We start from the raw sequence: 21,793 nt of genomic DNA on the forward strand, positions 1-21,793 counted from the left end.
TGGAACACAGGGCAAGGTCTAGAGATCCAGGGGTTTATTCCCAGCCTGGAGATCCTGGTGCCGTGCCAGGCTCGCTCTGCAGCCCTGCTTGCCAAGCTTGGTTCCTGGTCCCCAGGGTGTCTGTGTCCTGGTCCCCAGGGTGTCTGTGTCCTGCCATCTCCTAGCAACAGGCCACGTGCCACCAAGGCAGGGAATTCCCTGCCAGGCTGGGGCTGATGGCAGCGCCTGGCCGCTGCAGCCTCTCGGCTGCTTTTCGGCAGCACTTGCGGCACCTGGCTCTGCAGGACTTTCCCTGTGGCCTTGGCAGCTGGGTAAGGAGGCTGGGGGCACAGCCATGGGACGTGGCGGGGGGGCTGATGTCTGTCACTGCCTCTCCTCTCTCCCTCTCTGCAGAACAAGTCCTGCTCCCCTGCACGCAGGCATCCCCGCAGCGGCCAGCCGGGGCTGGGGATGAGGGTGGCTGGGCAGGATGAGGCCCTGCCGCTGGGCGAGGAGAGCCCTGAGGCACTGGTGGAGCTGCTGAGGGACCCGCACAGCCCCTGGGCCCCACCGCCGGGCTGCAGCCCCCAGGACCAGCACCTGCGGGAAACAGCTGTGCTGGCGCCTGAGCTCATCCGCGGCTCCAAGGTCTTGCAGATCCTCAGATCCCTGCAGATCGTCGGCAAGGGAGTGAGTGCAGCCCGTAACGCTACCCACCTGCAGGCCAGAAAACCATGTCTTTCTTTTGGAGGGGGAAAACATCCTGGGACAAGGACACCTTCCCCATCCTGGGGTCTTCCCAGGTTCCCAGTCTGCAGCTGGGGCAGAGCTACCCCCAAGTGTGTTGCACTAATCCATGTTACACATATGTCACGTGGCTCAAGGCTACATGTCCATGTCACCCTGGCCACAAGGTGGCTCAGGGACGTGTTGGCCAAACCCGGCCCTTTGCAGGTGGAGGAGGTTGACGAGGGTCTGTTGCAGTTACAGCAGCTGGAAGAGCTCATCCTCAGTGCCAACCACATCAGCAGGATAACCTCGGCCAACCTGCCCCGGACACTGAAGGTGAGCAAGCAATGCCTTGGGATGGCAGGATGGGGCAGGAGGTCCTGTCTGGGAACACTACGCAAGCCAAACAGCTTGAGGGAACAGCTCATTGCACAGGGTGTTTGTTGTTCCCTCTATCCCTGGCAGGTCCTGGAGCTCTGCTGCAATGCTGTGGCTGATCTGCAGGACCTGTGCGCTCAGCCTCCTCCAGAGCTCCAGCACTTGGGACTGGGATACAACAGGCTGCGTGGCCCTTCACCGGACAAGTACCTCACTGCGACCTTCTGGTAATGCCCCAGGCTGAACGTGGGCTCCTGGAAGGGAGGTGGGCAGGTGTGTACAGGTGACCTCAAGCTATCAGGGTGGCCCATGTCAGGAAATCCCAGCTCTGCAGCGGGGTTGTTCCTTTGCTGTGCCCACTGCCCACACAAAGCAGTCTGTCTCTGTTGTTTTCTGTCTCACGCTCGGAGGTTGTCTTGGTCCGTGGCCAAGGTGTGGAAGGGGAAGATCACCTGGGAAAACGCCTTGACACCCTACCCACCACATTTCCCACATCCCTGGGCAGCTTCCTTTCCCCATGCCCTTCCCAAAGCCCCTGCTGGGAGTCTGCCTTGGGAGGGATGTAAAGCTTAGACTGCGTCACCAAGTGATGGGAGTGGAGTGGGTAATGGATGCTAAAGAAACATGGGTTTGAGGTGTGGGGCAGACTGGGAATGGGCCACATGGCTCAGGAATTTGGAATTGGCCTCTTGGGGTTGTACTATTGGATTCTCCATTTTGTGCTTGGGAAACACGATTTTTGTGTCTTTTTCTGGACCAGGGCAGTAGCTCTCTCTCCGCAGAGATGTTGTTTGCCTCACCTTCTTCTCTGGGTTCTCTCCTTAGGCCAAATCTTGTCTCCCTTGACCTGAGCTTTAACAACTTCACAGACCTGCTGGGGCTGGTCTCCCAACTGTCCAGTCTGCAGAAGCTCCGCATCCTGGTGCTCCAAGGGAACCCACTGGCTCTCATTCCCACCTACAGAGGCTTCCTCGTGGACAGCCTGCCCAAGCTTTCCATCCTTGATGACACCCATGTAGAGCCTGAAGAGAGGTGCCGGTTCCACGGTCTGGCGAGGCAGCCAGGTGAGCCTTTGAACCCAGTGATCTGCGAGGTGGTTTCATCGTGGTTAATCCAGGAGTCCTCAGGGCAAACCCTGGCTCCGGTATTGACTTCCTTCTTGCCTCTCCTCAAATGGAGATCTTTCTGTCCCTTTTTACCCCGCTAGTACAAGTGGGGAGCAGGCAGAGGACCTGCAGCAGTGTAGTTGTTGAGGTTGTTTTAGTTTTAGGTCCAAAACCTGCAAGAACAGTCTAGTCCTAGCTGTGCCTCAGTGTCATGGCCTGCTCCCATCTTTGCTTGTGAGATGCTGTCTAGTTTCAGACCGCGCGTCTGCCCCTTGAGCTGCTGAAAGAGGAACTTCTCCACTGGAGAAGATGCTGACATGGGTGTTGCACCATCTGCTTGAAGTGATGTCACCTCCGCTGGGTGGCACATCCCCGGCTGGGACGAGAGCAGGGGGCTGGGGACACGCGGGGGTGGGAATCCTCTCTTGATGGCCCCTACCGACTGAGTTTATGCCCTGGATGTGCTCTTTGAAGTCGAAAATGTTAACCAGAGAGGCAAAGTCACCAAGCCAGGAGATGTTTGCGTGGCTTTGGAGTGACCCCATGTGGCAGTGGCTTGTCACAGCGTCAGCGGAGGGTGGCAGGGAGGGATGCCAGGTGGGGGGGGGACAGCATCCTGGAGACTGCCACTTGCTCTGTACCTTCCTTGCTCTGGAAGGACCATGCTGCAGCTTCACAGCAAGATTTGCTTCTTTCAGAGCTGATCAGGTGTGAAGCACGAGTGGTTGTGAGTGTCGGGGAAATCAAGGGAGTCCCCGATCCCAGAGCTCTCCAGCGGCGGGAGGTGGGCTCTGAGGCTCCGCTGATCACCTACAGCTACTGTGTAATGTACGAGTTTGTGGAGGGAGAGGAGCTCGAGGACGGTGGCAACACTGAGGTTTGTGCTTAATTCAGCTCCTGAAAGCAACAGGCGGCGGGTGGTCACAGCAAGGGGGACTTCACCTCCAGGCTGTGGGGCGAGGCCATTTGTAATGGACCTGGCACGGGGGGCAGCAGTACTGGGGACAGAATGCACATGTGGCCACATCCGGCAGGACAAACCCCTGCAGCTCAGGTCACCTCTGGGGGAGCCCAGCAGCGCTCTGCACGGGGGAGCACCCACAGCCCCCCTCCCGCTGACTGCGGCAGACCCCTGCCCGGGCGCTGTGCCTCTTCCCACGATTCTCAAGCACCAGTTTGGTGAGGAGCGGTGGGGGGCACTGGGGGCTTCACCCTGGAGAAGGGAGGCTCAGGGGGGCTGATCGCTCTCTCCAGCTGCCTGAAAGAGGTTGCAGGCAGGGGGGTCGGTCTCTTTTCCCAAGCCACAAGCGACAGGACAAGAAGAAACAGCCTCAGGTTGCTCCAGGGGAGGTTTAGGTTGGGGATTAGGAAAAATTTCTTCACTGAAAAGTTTGTCAAGCATCAGAACTGGCTGCCCGGGGAGATGGTAGAGTCACCATCCCTGGGGGTGTTCAAAAAACACATGGATGCGGCGCTGAGGGATGTGGTTTAGTGGTGGGCTTGGCAGTCCTGCGTTAACGTTTGGACTTGATCATCTTAACAGTCTTTTCCAACCTAAATGACTCTTGGTGAGGCTGGGCTGGGGAATGGGATTCCAGAGGTGGCTCTGCTCCCTGGTCCTGATGCAAACACAACCAGCCATGCCCTGCCGAGATCCCTCTCTATTCCAGGTAACAAAAATCCATCAGAGTCCCGTGGTGGCCACCCGGCATGTAGACAGCTCTGCTTCTGCTTGGGGCACAGGAGAAACAGGGAGGCAGCAGGAGCCTGCAGCCACAGGAGAGCCCAAGGCCCATTCTGGTAATTAATTTTATATATATGTGTGTGTGTGTGTGTGTGTGTGTGTATATATATATATATACATATATAAAATAAATCTCCTGCCCCACTGCTCAGGGCAGGTCTGTGGCTCTGGCATGTGGTGGCATTAGGTCATCCCTCACAGCACCAGCTGCAGCTGGGCTGTTACTGGGACTGGTGGATAACAAATTGGCACCAGTCACATCCCAAGGGTCCTTCTGTCCTTGGGAAGGAGGGGGCTCTCCCCACAGCTGTTCTCTGTCTCTGCACAGCAAAGGTGTTTGCCACCCCTGGAAAGCCCTGGGCGGACACCATCGACTGCAGCTACAGGAAGGAGCACACTGCCAAGGACTTGGTGGGGCTGAAGTCCTACCTGGAGGCTGGAACGACTGTCTCAGTTGTGGAAGAGCAGGTGAGCATGTGGCAGAGCTGGGTGAGAGGGGAAAGAGCTGCTGGGAAGCCCAGCAGTGGTGCTGTGCTCCTTCTGGGAGGCAGCCTGGGGTGGCGGTGACCCTGGGTGACAGAGGGTCCTCTGGCATCCCAGCCCCCTGCAGCACCAGCTCCTCTTCCCCAGCAGGTGCTGTCATGGCCTGTCAATGCTGATCCAGAAGGAAATGCAGTCACAACTAAAAAGGCAGGACGGGGGCTGCAGAAGAACAGTGCCAAGGTAGGGTGCTGGGAGCGAATGATGTCCGAATAACATCTGAGTTGCAAAAATAATGACGAGGGAACACGAGCCCTTCTCGTCGTTCAGTCTGGCATGTTGGAGAATCTCGCCTCCATCCCAGAGCTCTCACCAAAGTCCCCTCTTGCTATGGGAGGAAGGCAGCAGCTGCCTCACACACATCTCGGTGTGGATGCAGTGGTGGGCAAGGGGCTGGCTGGGGGTTGCTTGCTGTCTGATAAAGGGACCCCCACCTTCTGCTGAGGCTTGTCCCTACACTGGTGCCCTGCAGGGTCCTTCACCCAGGGACAAGCAGAAAAAGAAGAAGCAGGGGAAGCCACATGAACTCCGCAGTGACCCTCCCATCCGAAGGACCCTGGGCACCACAAGGGTGACCCTGGAAGCCTTGCTGGCCACCGAGGACCTGGTGGCAACTGTGTGTGACTTTGGGATCCTGACCACCGAGCAGCCGCTGCAGACCCCAGGTCTAGAGGAGAAGGTAAGGACCGTGGCCGGGGGCAGGGCACTGAAGCAGGGCTGCCAGGGATGGGGGTCCAGCTACCCTGCCCCGCAGCCTGCTCTGCCCTCGCTGGCCTGGGCATCCCTCCCACCCATCCATCCCTCAGCTCCCCTCTCCGTGAAAGGGGGCTGAACTAGCCCTGCCTAAGCGCCATCCATCGCTGCAGGTATCGTTACTTAATGTTGATATTAGTAATAAGTACTGTTACTTTTTATGGGCCTAGGAAAATAGATGAGTTTATTTTTCCATTTGAGAATATGAAAGCAACCACTCGTGCTTCCTCTGGTGCTTGGTCTCTCTCGGCATGGCAACACGCGCCAGCCCTTTTATTTTCCCAAATTCTTTTCTCCAAGCAGCCCCTCTGCTGTGCTTCTGCTTCCCCCCACTCTTTCCTCCGCCCTTGAAATCCCGGTGGCAGAACCCAGAGGGTGACGACTGTCACAAGACTGAATGCGGGCAGTGAATTTCAACACAGCCTGACTCTGGCAACATCTTTCTCCGCAGGATGAGAAAAAAGGCGCAGACAAGAGCCAAAAACCAAAAGCAGAGAGAGAAAGTCAGGCCAGCCAGAAAACCGCAGCGTCTGCCCGAGGTGAGGGAGGCTGGAGCTGGCTGGGCGGCGTGTGGGAGAGCAAACAGTGGCTGGTGGCCGTGCCAGGCTGGAGGTGGCCACAGGTCCCTGCCACCCTCCCAGCGCTGCGGCGCGGGCGCTTACTCACATCCTGAGCTTTGGGCTGTGAATGCATCCATTGACTGCGGGGGCTGTAAGCTCAGGCTCACGCCCTGACACCTTGGTGAATCAGTGTCTGAGCAAGCATCAAGGGTGGGCTGCTGCACCTACCGGCTCTGCATGCCGGGGGGAGAAGCAGATTTTGGGGTGAGAGATGTGCTGCCCGCTGCATCAGCTGCCAAGCATGGCCGGTGGTGTGGGCTGGCGCGGGCAGCCAGGGGCAGCGCTGTCTGGGATGCATGGTAAGGTCCTCATCCATTTCCTCACATCGCAACGCCCTTTGCAGAGGGAATTCTTGTTCTACATTCTTTCAGATTTAGCGATGAGATGCACGGAGAGCCCCAGGTACCCCAGCCAGCCCGTGGCAAGGCTGGGAGCAGACCCCAGCCTGCTGGCACCCATGAAGGGACCACCCCAAGCCCTGATGGGTGCCCCCAGCCCCTCCCCAGCCCACAGCCTGCTCAGCCAGCAGCGTTGCCTCATCTGCTGGAGGCAAAAAGCTCACCCTGCCGCTTGCAGGGTTTTTTTCCAGCAATCTTGTTTTGACTACAAAAACAGCAGTGCCAGCACATCGGAGGAGCAATGCAAGAGCAGGAGGAAGTGGGGGAGGGAAGGGGTGGCAGGGTGATGCTGAAAAGCTGCTGAGGGGTCAAGGAGAGCACAGAGTGGGCCAGCCCCCCCCGCCCCCAGCACCACTCAGAGGAACCAAAGGAGCCTTGTGTCCCTGCTCTGGCATCAGATTTAGTTGCTAAGAGTGGGATTAACCTCCTTCCCCAAGACTTCCTGGCTGCTTTTCCGTGCCCCCTCACCCACGGTGAGGTCCCCCCATCTTTAGGGAGGCTCTCAGTGCCCTGCAGTCCTCAGCTGTGCTGGAGGAAGCCTGCCAGCCTTCCCAGGACAGAAACCTCCTTGGATTATTGCTTCCCACAAGCAAACCTTCATCTGCAACACACACTCAGCCTGCTGCTGATGCAGGGAGCTGCCACTGAACAACCGAAGCTCAGCCAGGGTGTTTTTCTACTTCCTTTGCACCCCAGTGCCTGCGGTCAGCATGCACGCCACAGGTCCCCTCTGCAGAACCAAGCCCTGCTGCAGGGGGCTGCACGGCCACGAGTGCTGGGGGGATGCACAGAAAGCTGCAAACCCGGAGCCATCAGGACACGTGTCCCCTTATGCCTGTGCAGGTGGAGGCTGGCTGGCTGCACCATGAGGCCACCGGGTGCAAGAAGTGCCAAAAAACTAACTGCCCCCCCTGGTTTGGTGCAGGCAGCGGTGGCCCATGGCTGTGTGCTCTGCGGTGATGCACAGCTCTGACTCATATGCACACCCCGATAGCAGCCACGGTGACCCACACGGCTAGGGGGGGCAGGGGGGCTGTGCAAGCCCCCAGCTGTTCCATGAGTCACCAAATGGCACCGGGGCCGTTTGGCACTTGCTCATCACCTGGGTACCATGTCCCACCATGTGGTATCATGTGGTACCATAGGGTACCATGTCCCACCATGTCCCACCATGTGATACCATATGGTACCATGTCCCACCATGTGGTACCATGTGGTACCATAGGGTACCATGTCCCACCATGTGGTATCATGTGGTACCATAGGGTACCATGTCCCACCATGTGATACCGTATGGTACCATGTCCCACCATGTGGTACCATGTGGTACCATAGGGTACCATGTCCCACCATGTGGTATCATGTGGTACCATAGGGTACCATGTCCCACCATGTGATACCATATGGTACCATGTCCCACCATGTGGTACCATGTGGTACCATAGGGTACCATGTCCCACCATGTCCCACCATGTGGTATCATAGGGTACCATCCATGTCCCACCATGTGGTACCATGTCCCACCGTGTCCCACCATGCCCCCCCTGGGGGCAGTGGCAGTGACCATGGAGCAGCAGGGGGATGGCTCCCAGCCCTCGCACCACTGCAGCCATGCATCCAGCAGGGCTGCGCAGGGACCGGCACTCACATCTGGGAGCTGAGGCCAATTTGCATCTCTCGGTGGCCAAATGCACACAAATAATCCGGCCTCTCAGAGGATCTGGGATCCTTTCCAGGCAGCTCAAAGGGGAAAGGCAGCAAGCTTTGTCTCAAGCAGTTTGCCCGGACATTGAAGGGTGTCTTCGGAAGTAGCCTCACATTGGTCTTGTTTTACCCCCCGCTTCATTTTCCAGGAGCTTTGAAACGATTTATTTCTGCAATCTGTCTGTTTTTGGAAGAATTACCGGGGAATTCAGAAAGGAAGGCTGCGCCCAGACCAGCTGCCGGCCCTACGATGCTCTTTGGGCTCCTGACCCAAAGTCATATTCAAATAGATTTTCCCCCAAGACCCATGGGTTAGTGGTGACACCGTGTCACCCCTGGCGCGCTGGTGCTTCCCTCTGCCAGGATGGTGACGGGTTTACTTCTTTCCACAGGAAAAAGGAAAACCAAAACTGCTGCAGAGCCAGAGGGGAACTGGGGGCTGCCGCCCGTGCCACTGACGGTCCCGTTCCAGATGCAGCTGCTTCGGTGGCCCCTAGCAGCCCGTTTGCAGAGCCCGGAGAGCGCGGCCGTGGGAAACAGCCGGTGATGTGGCTGTAGCAAAAGAGAGCGTGGGAAATAAAACCCATGGGATGGGGAAGTAAACCCCACTGGGATGGGGGAATAAACCCATTGGGGTGGGGAATAAAACCCACTGGGAGGGGGAATAAACCCACTGGGATGGGGGAATAAAGCCCACTGGGATGCTGTGTGTATCCTGGTTTAGCTGAACCTACAGAGCGGGGAGATGCCACACCTGTGACTGTCCTGGGGTGCTGCTGAGCTTCTGCAGGAGCTGGTGCTCAGCGTGCAGGGTGGGCTGTGCAATGCTGTAGTGTGCAACGTGGGGTGTGGAGGGTGGGGTGTGCAATGTGGAGTAAGCAATGTTGCAGTGTGCAAGGGGGGGTCTGCAGGGTGGGCTGTGCAGTGTTGCAGTGTGCAAGGTGGGGTGAGCAGTGTTGCAGTGTGCAAGGGTGCGTGTGCAGTGTGCAGGGTGAGGTGTGCAAGGTGGGGCACGCAGGGTAAGCTGTGCGGCGTTGCAGTGTGCAACATGGGGTGTGCAACATTGGATGTGCAATGTGGGGTGAGCAATGTTGCAGTATGTAACGTGGGGTGTGCAGTGTGCAGGGTGGGGTGTGCTGTGTGTACAGTGTGGAGACCGCAGAGTGGGCTGTGCAGTGTTGCAGTGTGCAATGTGAGTTGTGCAGCATGCAAGGTGTGCAGTGTGGAGTGCACAGGATGGGCTGTGCAATGTTTTCGTGTGCAATGTGGGGTGTGCAGTGTTGCAGCGTGCAATGTGGGGTGAGCAACGTTGCAGTGTGCAACATGGGGCATGCAGGGTGGGCTGTGCAGTGTTGCAGCGTGCAACATGGGGTGTGCAGTGTTGCAGTGTACAATGTGGGGTGTGCAAGGTGGGATCTGCAGGGTGGGCTGTGCAATGTAGTGTGCAGTGTGCAGGGTCGGGTGTGCAGTGTTGCAGTGTGCAAGGAGGGGTGTGCAACGTCAGATGTGCAGTGTGGGGTGAGCAATGTTGCAGCGTGCAACATGGGGTGTGCAGCGTGCAGGGTGGGGTGTGCAAAGTGGGCTGTGCAGGGTGGGCTGTGCAGTGTTGCAGTCCGGGGTGTGCAAGGTGGGGTGCTCCTGTGCGCGGTGCAGGCTTGGCTGTGCAACGTGCAGGGTGCAGTGCCCGGCGGCGCGGGACCCGGTGCGGATGCCCGGTGCCGGTGCGCGATGCGGTGCAGCACGGTGCCGGGGCGCTGTGTGTATGCCCAGTGCCGGTGCCCGGTGCCGGGGCGCGGGGCGAGGCCCCGGCAGGGGCGGGGGGGGGGGGGGGGGGGGGGGGCGGCCCGGGGCGGTGCTTGGCGGCGGCGCGGGGGCGGCAGCGCCTCCCGGTAAGTCCAAGCGGCGGCTGTGCCGGCCGGGGCGGGGGTGTGCGCCGGTGGCACCGCGGGGCGCAGGGGCGGGGGCTGCGGAGCGGCCGCAGCGCCCGGGGCCGGCGGGGGGAGCCGCGGGCCGGGGCCGGTGGGTGGCGGCGGCGGATGCCGGGGCGGGTCGCGGGGCTGCGGCGGCCACGGTCGGTGTCCCGGTGCCGCCATGTACCGGCGCCTCAGGGGCCTGGCCCTCTGCACCGGCTGGGCCGCGCTGCTGGCCGCGCTGCTCTACATGAAGCAGGAGGCGAAGCCGGCAGCGCCGCGGGGGGCGGCGGGGACCGGGGGCCGAGCCCGGGCGGCGGCGATGGGCAGCGCTGAACCCAGCCGGTGTTCGCCCAACCTGACTCTCGCCAACGCCTCGCTCGCCCTCCCGGAGCTTCACCGGCTCTTCTTAACCTACAAGCACTGCCGGAACTTCTCGGTCCTGCTGAAGCCTTCCCGGTGTAGCCGGGAGATGTTCCTCTTGCTGGCCATCAAGTCATCCCCCATCAACGTGGACCGGCGGGTGGCCATCAGGAACACGTGGGGGAAGGGGGGCTCCGTCGGCGGCAGGAGCGTCAGGCTCCTCTTCCTCCTGGGGCGCTCGGAGGCCAAACCCCAGGTACAGCCCCTCCAGCAGCTGCTGGCTTACGAGAGCCGGGAGTTCGATGACATCTTGCAATGGGATTTTGTGGACAACTTCTTCAACTTGACCCTCAAGGAGCTGCATTTCCTCCGCTGGTTCGTGGAGGATTGCCCGCACGCCCGGTTTGTGCTGAAGGGTGATGACGATGTCTTTGTCAACACTTACAACATTGTTGAATTCCTCCAAGAACTGGATCCCAAACGGGATCTCTTTGTTGGGGATGTGATCCCCAACGCCCGGCCCATCAGGAACACCAAGGTCAAATACTTTATTCCAGAGCCCATGTACAGAGCCCCCTTCTATCCTCTCTACGCGGGTGGAGGGGGCTACGTGATGTCGAGAGAGACGGTGTGCCGCCTCCAGAGCACCGCTGAGGACATGGAGCTCTTCCCGATAGATGATGTCTTTGTGGGAATGTGTCTGGCGAAGATGGCAGTGACCCCAAAGAACCACGCTGGCTTTAAGACTTTTGGGATCCAGAGACCTTTCAATCCTTTCGATCCCTGCTTGTACAAAGAGCTGATGGTTGTGCACAGACTAAACCCAACGGAGATGTGGATCATGTGGACGCTGGTGAAGGATGACAGCATTCGGTGTGCAGTGTCAGTAACGCACAGCTACAGAAGGGGCTGGAAAAGAAGCTACTGATGAGCACGGCGGGATTGTGACTGGTGACAGATACAGGGTACTGAAACTAAAAAATCAGGTTGTGGTAGAAATGTGTCCTCTACTAACAGTACTTGAGCCATAGGGGTTTGTGTTGCAGCAAGTCTTTTTTTCTGTCGGTGAGTTACTGACACAGTTGAATTGCCCTGGGGTGGGGATGGGGCCGGTGGCTTGGTGAGATGTGGTGTGGGGCTGGGCTCGGTTCCTCCCAGCCTGACTGGGGCCAGGGGGAAGTTAGAGCTGCCGCAGGGATGTGAGTGAAGCTCTGTGGGCTCTGCAACACAGGGGCGGCTGAATTCAGCCTCGTGTAGGAAGGCTAATGATGACTTATGAGTGACAGAGCACGAAATTACTGGCAGGGGTGGAGGAAAGCCCAGTGTGTGCTGCTGGGTCCACAGCAGTGCAACTTCGCTGTTCCAGCAATCCCACAGGTCCTACCGGACAGCAGGAGAAAGGGAGTGGAGTGGGGAAGAAAAAGCCTCAAAAATACATTGCCTTAACACAGCACGATGATCCAAGGGTCTGGGCTCTGACTCAAGCCCTTTGGATTTTACAGAAGCTTATTACAGGTTTACTTGCACTGGAAGCTTTTGCACAAATACTTTCTGATTGGGTTTGAGAGGGGCAATATGTCTTGAATAATTACAATGGTGGTTAGAGTGGCTGTAGCTTTTCATGTGGTGTGGGGAGGTGTTTGGGTTGTTGTAATGTTGGATATCAATAAAATACAGTTTTGAAAAGTGTTTTCACAGGAGTATTCTTGGGTCTCCTGAAAGCTAAGAGCACTAAAAGCCAGAGAAGGCCGAGAGCTGGTGCTGGGTATGTATGTCAAGGAGTCATTGATATTAAAGAGGATAAGGTTATGTGGAAATGGATACTTGCCACTTCCTTTCCTGTGGGCAGCTGCCGTTCTCTGCCCCTGTCCAGGCAAGATGCATTGATACAGAAACAATCTAGGAGTGTCCTGGAGTCGCCCGTTTGAGGAAGGAGATCAAATATGAAACTTCAGATTCAGTGATACTTCTGTGAAGCTTTTCAGCTTCAGGGTGTTTTGCTGCTAGGTCAGGAGCTGCTGTGCTGTGTGTGAGTGGGAAGCAGCCTGGAAATTTTAGAAAAAGGCAGTGGGGTAGAGAGGAAGTCTGTGATTACGGAAGTTGGCACATTTTGTGCTGTGCTGTTGCCATTGCTGTGTGTAGTGCCAGCAGCGCAGCGTTCACTGCCCACCAGCTGTGAGCTGGAGCTTTCAGAGTTGCCTGGGAAATGCTTCCAGGTGGTCCTTGCCTGTACTGCAGGCAGAGAGACTGAGGAGATCCTGAGACCAGAGGTGTGATGAGCTGTCAGGGCAGGCTGGCTGCCTTCCAGTGGGGTGGTGTCAGGCTGCGGGACTCCTGGCGGTACTTGCTGCCTTGGCTTTCTATAACACCCGCTGTAGTGGTAGCTTAGCCCCACGGTGTGACCCAGACTCTTACAGCAGGAGTTACCACTCTCATGCAAGCAGTTTCTGTGCCAGATGTGAGTAGGCGTTTGAAAAAATTGCTCTTGCAAGAGGTAAGCCTGTGTGTGTGTGTCCATCCTCAGTGCAGTCTTGTACAAGCTGCTGCCGTGTCTTCTCACTGCAGCCCTAACAAGGATTAATTAGGTGTACTAGCTGTACCTGAGAAATTATCTACATGTCGTTTCAGATGTGCTGGCTTTGTAAACAAGGCCGAGTATCAGCAGCAAAACCTAGCTCCTGGGCACCACTGCTTGTTCCAGAGAAGAGGCTGGACAGAGCGTGTACTGCGGTACCCTGTGAACTGCTGTGGCAGCATTTTTCTGATCCACTAGATGATTCCAAATGCCAACTCAGTAACATAATGTAGAGTGTGATGTCATGTCTGTTGTGGGCTTAGGTGTATGGGCTAACCCCCAACAGGCAACTCTCACTTCCCAGTAAAGGTGTGGGACTCTTTTTCCATCCCATTATAGAGGTGATATGGAGCTCCTCACGCTCCTCACTCCCATTTTGACTGAACTTACTAGCTGGCCCGTCACAGCTGAAGGTTCGATGTGTGTGGGTACAGCCTGTGTCTTGGGAAGTAAGAGCAGTGAAACAAGCGGGGCAACAAGGTGGCTGGGAGCAGGTTCTGACAGGGAGAACGCGTTGCTTTGCAGGCTCCTGTAGCAGTGCTTGTCTGCCTTAAGCTGTATCTCTGCCATGCAAGCATCTGAAGAGAGTTATTGTGGCATCCTGCAAGGAACACAACCTGTACGTGCATTTGGGTCAGTGGCTTGGCAGACTTTCTTGAAACTGCAGCACGTAGCAAATTAGAGCAGTTGTGGTTAGAGGTTGACCTGAAGTTGCATTTGGCTTGTGAAGGCGTGGCTGTGCCACTGCTGTAAATAATCCTCTCATAGTGGCTTTTTTTCCTAATGCTCCAGCCCAAAGCTGTGTTTGGGACCTCCTGCATACTGGCACAGCAGGCACTGGCATCTTCCTGTGAGCTGTGCCTTCCACCTCAGATACAGCAGCACCCAGTGAGGAGCAGGAGCAAGAAATGGTGGTTTACTAATTCCTTTTCTACTTAATCTATAAGTGTACAGTGCTGTGCAGCTCAGATTTGCATTTGTTCAATAGACAGGAAGGCTTATGCTACAGCTGAAAAAATTCTTAGTCCAGCACAGCTCAATTTAGTAACAGCAACCTCGACACACGTGTAGTGCATCACATGCTCATTTGTTGTGAAAAATGTATGATTAATGCGTGTTTTCTTACAAAACCTGACGAATGGGGATTATCTGACTCAAACCAGCAGTGATAAAGTTCTAGTGGATACTATTCTACAAAGGATTCTACAAAGACTGCTCTAGAAAGCAACCTCAGCTTAAGTTTATATTGTCTATACAGCTAATACTACAAATTTCACATTAAGCTTGCAAAAAGAGACTTGAAATTATTTTCCTGAAGCTCATGTTGAACAGCATTCAAATATGTAACGCTTGCTTTTGCTCACTGCTTTATAAAGAAGTACACAGCAGTTGCCACAACGACTTTGTTTATAACCACAGTATCTTGAAAATCAAATCTCCCTTTGCTTCCTGGGGAAAGCACATGCATATTTAGTGGTGACTTTTGGGTGAAAGAGGTGGCTGTACTGAACTGCAGAACTCCACTAAGAACCTGGGTCACTCCACAGAAAGTTCTTAGCTTTACAGCTGAGATCTTCTCTTGATTGCAAATTTGATGCAGCTGTCACTCAGCTCCGTTACAAACTTCTAAGTTCAAACAGAAAACAGCGCTTAATGTCTTACCCAAATGAGCATAACTTGCAACGAGATGCTTTTGCACAATTTAATGAAGGTATCTCCTAACAGACGTCATTTACTTCACAGCTTTAAAAATAATTACTTTTAAATATTTCTTCGGCTGATACCTAGTTAGCCTCTCAGAGAGCGCTCACAAACTATCAAACAATCCGTAGGACCCTCCCAGCAGAGAGACGATGAAGAACAAGCTATCCTTGATAGCAATTTTCACATTTGCATAGTTGAACATTTCAGTAATTGAATCCATAAGTATTACAAACAAGTTACAAACAAGATAAAGGCCTTTCAGATACTTGGAATTGATTTGTAAAGCAATCCTGTTGGGGGGGGGGGGGGGGAATGGAATCATAGGCTTATTTCAGCAGTTTCCCACTATCCCACACTTAAAAGTTTGGGACCTTCAGTTTGTGATTGACTGTCACATATTCTATCGTGACTCTTAAGTTCCTTTCAGTCCTCCCGAAGATAAGGGTCCTCACCTGCCTCTGTACTTCCTAAAATACCCTGTGGCAATGAAGATTCCTCTCCTTGAGCTTTTATGAGCTCTTCTGTTTGAGCTTCAGCTAATTTGGTCTCTGCTTTCTGGGAGAGCTGTCGCACTTCTTGCACCTGCGATTTCACTAGCTGAATGTGGCTGCGGGCTGTCACGGAGGCTTGGTCTGCACCTGAAATGTAATAATTTAAATACAGTGGGTTAGAGGAGCACTCAGCAAACTTTCAATTAAGGAAGCAACTGTCTATTAATTATCACCTGCTTTGCTAAGTATTTTGATGGCTCTTGGATGGTATTAATGCTAAATGCATTTACAGTTCATTTCCCTTAAACATTATGCCTACTTGGACATTTTTTTGCCACCTTGAATTCTTCCCACCCAACTGGGTTACAGCCAGCGTCTGACCAGGGCAATCAGCTTGTGCCAGTGGGTTTGAGAACTAAGCCTAGCCATCGTGTGCCAGAAACTTTTAGTCCTTGGCCTGTCTTGACACATACCAGCCACAGGAATAGCTGTGCCACTGCTGAACTGTGAACGCTTTCTCCTCTCATGCTCCTCCTGATTCTGTGTCTTTTTCAGGCACTTAGAGAGTGTCCCTGTGTACTCTCATTGCTTTCCTCCCCTTCTCCCCTCCAATAACTTTACTGAAGTCAGCTGCCATAACTCAGAGTTACCAAGTCTCTGCACTTTCTGTGAAAGTGTGTATACTGTGAGAAAAGACCAAAATTAGTATCTTTCCTGCATGAAAGTGAAAATAGTCTCACTCTTTTAATAAAAGTGAATCCAACTAGAAAGACCTGCTAGACCCCCTAGATAGCCTTATTTCTGTGGCTCCTAGAACTGGGTTTGAATGTTGCATTTAAAAAGGACTAAACGCTTCCCTCAAACCTGTTTTGGTTGGTCTTGATCTAAACTGCATGTGAAGTTTCCAGGCCTAGTTCTCGGAACGCTTCTACTGGACCTGTAGCCAGTAAAAGAATGCAAGTTCTCAGCTTCTCTAAAACCCAGGCACTAGTTGTAGGTTGGTACACGAATATATATTCTGTCTCTCTCTACTTCATTCTCATTCAACAAATACTGCCTAAATTCTAGGGGAAAGAAATTCTTGGTATTTCTGCTTGTGCTTACCTGATTGATATGCAGCTTCTGCTGCCATTTCTGAAAGACGTAACGCTGTCATCCAGCTGGATTCCAGCCTTAGGTATTCCTGCTGTTTTGTCGTCATCTAGGAGTCAAAGTTATTACTTAACTAGATGTAACAGTATCTGAATGCTTTTCCAAACAGTGCCTTTGTGAAAAGGTGAGCAAGTGAGGTGAGAACTTTCTGAGCAGAGTTTTAAGAGACAGATTGCTGTCTGAATTGTAATTTAAAAAATTGTTTGTAAAAAAAAATTTGTAAAAAAAAATAATATCATCTTGATTGCTTACATCAACTCTGGCTCCTATTACCACCTGCCAGACTGCATCCACCTCGTCTGAATTCATTTTCCCAAGAAGATTTGCATATTGCTTGTAGAGAGACACCAGTGTATAAACTGCCTGCAAAGGAATCATTTCACACAGTTACATGACAATCTGTGTATCTCTGATGTTGTCTCAGTGTTAATTAGCAAAATTGCTGAATGGTTCCAAAGATGCTTTGTTCTCCAGTTCACTGCAATTTTGGAGGCACTGACAGTGTTTGCTGCCTGCCCACAGCAGTGCTGTGGACAGCATCTCTTTATATACTTGCCATACTAATAAGGAAGTAAACTGGAATGCAAATACTTTACTCAAATTGGCACTTATTTATAAAATTACAGCAATATCTTCTTGATTCAGACTTAAATATGGCTCACTGAATTCTTCTGATGAAACTCAAATTCATGGCCTTAGAAATGGGCACAGAAGGTAAATAAAATACCGAAGAATACAGGTGGTGTATCCTACTTAGTATGCAGGTATCCAGTAACGGTTACAAGTTTCTTTAGCCCCAATTCTGAGACATGGGTCGTTTCAGCTTAAGTTCAAGCTCAAAGCAACAGCCTAACACTGCTAAAAATAACTTCTGTGTTTGGTACAGTAGAACAGTGAGCCCTATCCCACTGTTTCCTAGGGAACTGACATCTCCAACCCCCCACACCTCTTTTATTAAAATTCATAAAAAACTGAAGTCCATTTTAAGTATGGTTTAACAGGTGTAGTTAGTGCCAGATAATTTAGTATTGCCAGTACTGACTTGCTAGCAAAGTGCGTAATCTCTCAGTTTACCTTTGTATACTCTGTCAATGCTTCAATCAATGCATACGTTGTTTGAGAGAGGAGTGTAGAAGTACTGTCTGTTACCAAGGAAACTGCTCTTTTAATCAAGGCATCATTACTGAGAGAAACTGAGTTCTGTTTCTGAAAGACAAGACATTTGCATGAGCTTTTCACTGACTTTCATATGAGTGTTATTAGTAACAAATAACTAAGAGCACCAGGGTTAGCTACAAGGTTGGACAGTCTAATTCTCCCTGCTATTTTGCCAGTGTAAAACAAGGCAGCTGTTTTTTGCAAGGTGTTATTAAAGGTAGACATTGTCTTTCTCATTTCTTTTCCTTAACAACTTTAACAACAGACTTAAACACCTGGGATCGCCAGGAAGGAATGCAGTTCTGAGGGCGAGTACCCGTTTGTAAAATGCTAAGCAGGTGGTTTTGAATATTAAACTGTTTGCTACATGTCTCTCACTTCGGATATATTACCTCCACGACTGGGACTGCACACAACGCCACTCCCAGCCCCATGCCTGCCATTTGGTGCCATCGTCCATTCATGCCTGAGAGGCAGCGCCTAGGAATCCTGGCCAGAACAGGGAAGCTTTGTCTGGAAATGCAAGAAGCAAAGTTAAGTGCAAGAAATAACCAGTGTATGGTAGGAAATGGGTATGAAAGAGGAAAAGAACACCTAGAAGCTGCTCTAGGTGACCTCATCTCTACCAGGCTTCTGTAATAAAGATGTGTAATAGTGAATTAGTAAGTTTAAACTTATTATTATATATAAGCTTATTAAACATTAAGTTTGTTTAAAATTCTATTACTTAAGTGCAAGAGAAGAAAACAAACATAGCGGGTTATTAATCCTTTGAGAGCGGAAATGTATCTGGTACTATCATACTGTTAATATTTAATGATAATGAAAAACAAATTAAAAAGCATGCTTAAAAGTGCTGTGTGGTACATGCAGGTGAGCAGCAGGACCAGTAATAACCTGCTGTGACCCAGCGACACTTAGGGCCTCCTGCAGCCAGTTTTATTTACATGCAAAGTTGTGTAAGTGCCCATGGGCCCAGGGCCTGTCACTGAAACACTCGAGCAGAAGAACAGCAGCACCCAGTCATGAGAACTTTTGTCTTGTACAGCAATTTTCTGAAAATAACGAGTCACTTTTCCTTCTTCTGTACTTTGAAACTACTGAGCACCAGTGGCAAGCGCTGTATGTGTATCACAACTCCTACTGCTCGTGCTATCCCACCGTGGCATCTGGAGGCGGAGGAGGTACGTTACGGCCATTTCGGTGGCACAGGCTGCCGCTCCAGCCGTGGCTGGCTCGATTACAGCGGGCAGAAGGCACGGGCACGGAGCCGCAAAGGCCCTCAGCGGCCCGGAGCCGAGGCGGGGGCCTGACTACAGCCCTGTCGGCCGCGCCCGGCCCGCACCAGCCCGGTAACGGCCACCCGGGTGTTTGCCTGAACGCCTGCACCGCCCCCGCTCCGCCGCGCCCTCGGGCCCTGGAGCGGCGGGGGCCACCGCGGTACCTGAGGAAGGAACAGCAGCTCCGGAGCCACCGGCTGCCCGCCGCCATCTTGGGACAGGGCGGTGCGCCGGAAGTGACGTCAGCGCGCCGGGGACAGCGGGAGTTCGGAGCGGGCGGGGCTGATTTCCCGGCGCGGCGCATGCGCAGGGGGTGGGCACGTGCGGCGGGGCGCGCGGGCGGCCGTTGGCCGAGGACGGGAGGGGCGCTGTGAGGGCGGCGGCAGCCTGAGGTGGCGGGCGGGTGGTGGCGGCTCCTCCGCCCTGGGGTCGGCTGCTCCGCCGCCCCGGTGGCTGCAGGTGTCGGCGGTGCCTGGGGACACACCTTGATGGGTCTTGGAGGCGGGAGTGGTGTTGGGAGCTCTCAGCTCGGGCCGTGCTTGGCCCGCTCCTCAGTGTGCCCTGCTGGGAGGCACCCGGCAGGCCAGCCCGGCTCAGCAGAGCGTGGCCCTCAGCTCTGTCTCAGGGCATCAGCCGGGCAGTGGGCTGAGGGTGTGCTGACATGCCTCCCACAGGTCCTGCGCCCCACCCCGGTTTAATTCTTTGTTTTTCAAGAGGATATGATGCTGCTCTGGGTTTGGCTAGTCCCACACTAGTGATAATCCCCAGCTTCTCCAGCAAAGGTTTCCTGTATAGTTTCACATGAAAGGCCCTCGTTAATTTAAGTCTTTTTATCTATAGCAGAAATTCCTGTCTGTTCTCTGTGAGAATCAGTTTACTCAGTGCTGTTTACTTTTACTGAGGCAGTGCTGTATCACAGGCACATATTTTGGCTAACTCCGTGTTTTGAGCATTTGTTGAAAAGTGTTGCACACTTGAGAGTGCCAGGTAATAGCCCTGTAGGTAATGTGGTGTTGGTGTTCCCTCATAAAACTGTAGGAAAAGGGAAACGTGCTGGTTTGAAATGTCTCTTTTCAGGACTTCTGAAAAAATGACAAGTAATTTCTGTATCTCTGCCTTCACACCTTTAATAAGGCAGAGCTGAACAAGGCAGGACTTGTATTTGAGATGTTGGTCATGTTTGAATTGTGTTGCATCCTTCCGCTGTGCTCGGCAGACTGCCATGCTCTCAAAGTGGGGTGTGGGGTGAGAATCTCAGGAGAAAACTGCTGAGAGGGTTTTAAATATTTCTGGGAACAGGGGCAAGTGTCTAGGAGACACAAAGAATCTGCAAGAGGCAGAAAGACTAGTAAAGTGCATGTATGCAGGTATGCAGATTTTTTTTTTTTTAAATCTTTATTCGTACATAAGAAAATAAGATTGTGATTAGACAGTAACGAAACAAAACGCTTGCAGAGTTGGCGCAGGAGGAAGGGACCGCCATTCTGTGTGCCCAGCAGACGCGCAGGACGAGCTGCATGGTGGAGCCAGTTGCCTGTGGCAGCAGCGGCAGAAGGGGAGCTCTCATTTAAGCACCAAGAAGTACGTGGTCCAGCCGGCGAGCAGCAGCGCCCCGACCAGCACGGTGTAACTGAACAGCACGAAGGCCAGCAGCTCCTTCAGCACCTTGAGAAAGTGGACGGCGAAGGAGTCCGGCATGGTTCTCCCAGGCGCTGCAGCAGGTAGGGTCTCTGGGGCTGGCTGCTGCCCTGCTACTCCCCGCTCTGTAAGCAAAGGGACAGGATAAGTCTTTCCGAGCAAGGAAACTGCAGAGCCGACAGGGTGGCCCTGCTGTGGGGAGAAATGGCTGTGTTCAGGAAGGTTAATGGCCACCTGTCCTTCTAAGAAGGTTGTTAGCATCACTTTGGACTTGTGTGTGCTTGCTCAGAGTCCTGTCCGGGGTTGCTGAGCTGCACAGTGTTGGAAAGGAGTCCAGCAGCTGATCAAAGTCTCCAAATTAGGACTGGTAACTAAGCAAATTAAAATACAGACACACAGGCGGTGGACATGGCTGTGTCAGTACAGGCCAGAAGCCCTTACAGAGCCCAGCTGGCTCCTGGTATCTTTCCCCCTGTGTCAGTGTTTGTGCATCCAGGAAGCTTCACGTTCAGAGCAGTCGCTGATGGTGCATTACCAACACTGTGTTCTGATCAAAGTGGTCAATTTCTCCAAGGAAGCCACCATTAATATTTAATGATATAATTGCATCTAATGGAGATACTGGCACAAACAGAGCCATTTGTTTAAGAATGACGAAAAGTGGAGCTTAAATACAAGTTTGCACAGGCAAATATTTATATCTCACATTAAAAATAACCTTTAAATGGGAGACACGGTATAAGATGCTTTAGAATTCATCTTCTAGCTGTATTTTAAAGTTATACTTGCACATCGTGTTAGAAGCGATTGCTCATTTGTTAGTTTAATATAAAATCTGAACTATTTCACAGAAGTTGTTGGTTCCTTAGAGTTAAAGCTGTGAAGACCTGTCTAAACATTCTATTACCTTTCCAATTTACATGTTTTTTTGATTTTGATCATAACTGTGCCTGATCAAAAATAGCTACACTCTTGGTCAAGCACATAAAAGGAATTTTAAACCAGACTTATGATAAAGCTAACTTAGAAGGATTATTTATTTTCTAAACAGTCTAAAGCCAGCTAAAGTAAACTGAATTCCCATCTTGCTACTTAGAATATAAAGAGCTCTTGTGATAAAGAGTTCACTTTTTGGTCTTATTAAAGAGTTCAGTCATTTAATTCTGAGCTTAGGCACATGTATACGTTACAGAAACTATTGCATTTTAAAACGAGCCATGGTTTCCCAGTTGTTCAAAGCATTGAAGTTTTCTATTTATAGGCTTTACATGATTTCTTGTTATCTAAAAAGATGTTAATAAAGAAATAAACTGCTTACCTAGGTAGATGATGGGCTCTACTTTGTAAAGTTCCTATTTCTCTCTAGTTTTGTTCTGCAGCTGTCCCTTGAATTTCTGGCTCCTAAATGGTTTGTGCTGTAGTTTGATCCCCTTCTGATCTGCTCGTCTGAGAGCCAGGAGTAATGAGGTTGTGTTTGCAGCCCACATGAGGACTAATGCACTAGGTGTGGTCAGGACCAGTTATTGTATGACATAGCGCCTTTGCGCTCTGTGCTGCACGGCAGTACAGAG

The 21,793-nt window shown here is 52.7% G+C and overlaps 3 protein-coding genes across 4 annotated transcripts; 2 read left to right on the forward strand and 1 right to left on the reverse strand.

Moving 5' to 3' along the window:
* The first annotated feature begins 215 nt into the window (after positions 1-215).
* Positions 216-8,646, forward strand: LRRC43 (leucine rich repeat containing 43). The gene is made up of 12 exons (XM_037401655.1): positions 216-311; positions 394-669; positions 934-1,044; positions 1,174-1,313; positions 1,912-2,150; positions 2,891-3,069; positions 3,863-3,992; positions 4,265-4,404; positions 4,570-4,659; positions 4,949-5,155; positions 5,681-5,768; positions 8,344-8,646. Exons 1-12 carry the CDS (start codon positions 216-218, stop codon positions 8,496-8,498), a joined length of 1,851 nt encoding a protein of 616 aa, XP_037257552.1. The 3' UTR covers positions 8,499-8,646.
* A 1,393-nt stretch (positions 8,647-10,039) lies between these two features.
* B3GNT4 (UDP-GlcNAc:betaGal beta-1,3-N-acetylglucosaminyltransferase 4) lies at positions 10,040-11,869 on the forward strand. Its single transcript, XM_037375855.1, has one exon. The coding sequence runs from the start codon at positions 10,043-10,045 to the stop codon at positions 11,150-11,152; it is 1,110 nt and encodes a 369-aa protein (XP_037231752.1). The 5' UTR covers positions 10,040-10,042; the 3' UTR covers positions 11,153-11,869.
* Positions 11,870-14,483: 2,614 nt separating this feature from the next.
* DIABLO (diablo IAP-binding mitochondrial protein) lies at positions 14,484-18,831 on the reverse strand. 2 transcript variants are annotated; one of them, XM_037375481.1, is made up of 6 exons: positions 18,749-18,831; positions 17,697-17,817; positions 17,221-17,352; positions 16,399-16,509; positions 16,099-16,195; positions 14,484-15,141 (listed from the first exon to the last, which is right to left on the reverse strand). In XM_037375481.1, the coding sequence occupies exons 1-6, from the start codon at positions 18,793-18,795 to the stop codon at positions 14,927-14,929; spliced, it is 723 nt and encodes a 240-aa protein (XP_037231378.1). In that variant the 5' UTR covers positions 18,796-18,831; the 3' UTR covers positions 14,484-14,926. The 2 variants fall into 2 exon arrangements, with proteins under 2 accessions (XP_037231378.1, XP_037231379.1); XM_037375482.1 differs by lacking the exon at positions 18,749-18,831 and adding an exon at positions 18,466-18,656.
* Positions 18,832-21,793: the final 2,962 nt, after the last annotated feature.

Source organism: Falco rusticolus, chromosome 1 (genome assembly GCF_015220075.1).
Source record: "Falco rusticolus isolate bFalRus1 chromosome 1, bFalRus1.pri, whole genome shotgun sequence".
Taxonomy (NCBI): Eukaryota; Metazoa; Chordata; class Aves; order Falconiformes; family Falconidae; genus Falco; species Falco rusticolus.

What these genes read in the sequence shown, in the direction of transcription:
- LRRC43 (XM_037401655.1), top strand. Translation starts at nt 216, where the DNA reads ATGGCAGCGCCTGGCCGCTGCAGCCTCTCGGCTGCTTTTCGGCAGCAC. An exon ending in TACCTCACTGCGACCTTCTG is followed by an intron (nt 1,314 to 1,911) that starts GTAATGCCCCAG and finishes TTCTCTCCTTAG; the next exon opens with GCCAAATCTTGTCTCCCTTG. An exon ending in AGAGCCCAAGGCCCATTCTG is followed by an intron (nt 3,993 to 4,264) that starts GTAATTAATTTT and finishes GTCTCTGCACAG; the next exon opens with CAAAGGTGTTTGCCACCCCT.
- B3GNT4 (XM_037375855.1), top strand. Translation starts at nt 10,043, where the DNA reads ATGTACCGGCGCCTCAGGGGCCTGGCCCTCTGCACCGGCTGGGCCGCG.
- DIABLO (XM_037375481.1), bottom strand. Translation starts at nt 18,795, where the DNA reads ATGGCGGCGGGCAGCCGGTGGCTCCGGAGCTGCTGTTCCTTCCTCAG. An exon ending in GTGCAGTCCCAGTCGTGGAG is followed by an intron (nt 17,353 to 17,696) that starts GTAATATATCCG and finishes CTTGTCTTTCAG; the next exon opens with AAACAGAACTCAGTTTCTCT. An exon ending in TAATAGGAGCCAGAGTTGAT is followed by an intron (nt 16,196 to 16,398) that starts GTAAGCAATCAA and finishes TTTGACTCCTAG; the next exon opens with ATGACGACAAAACAGCAGGA.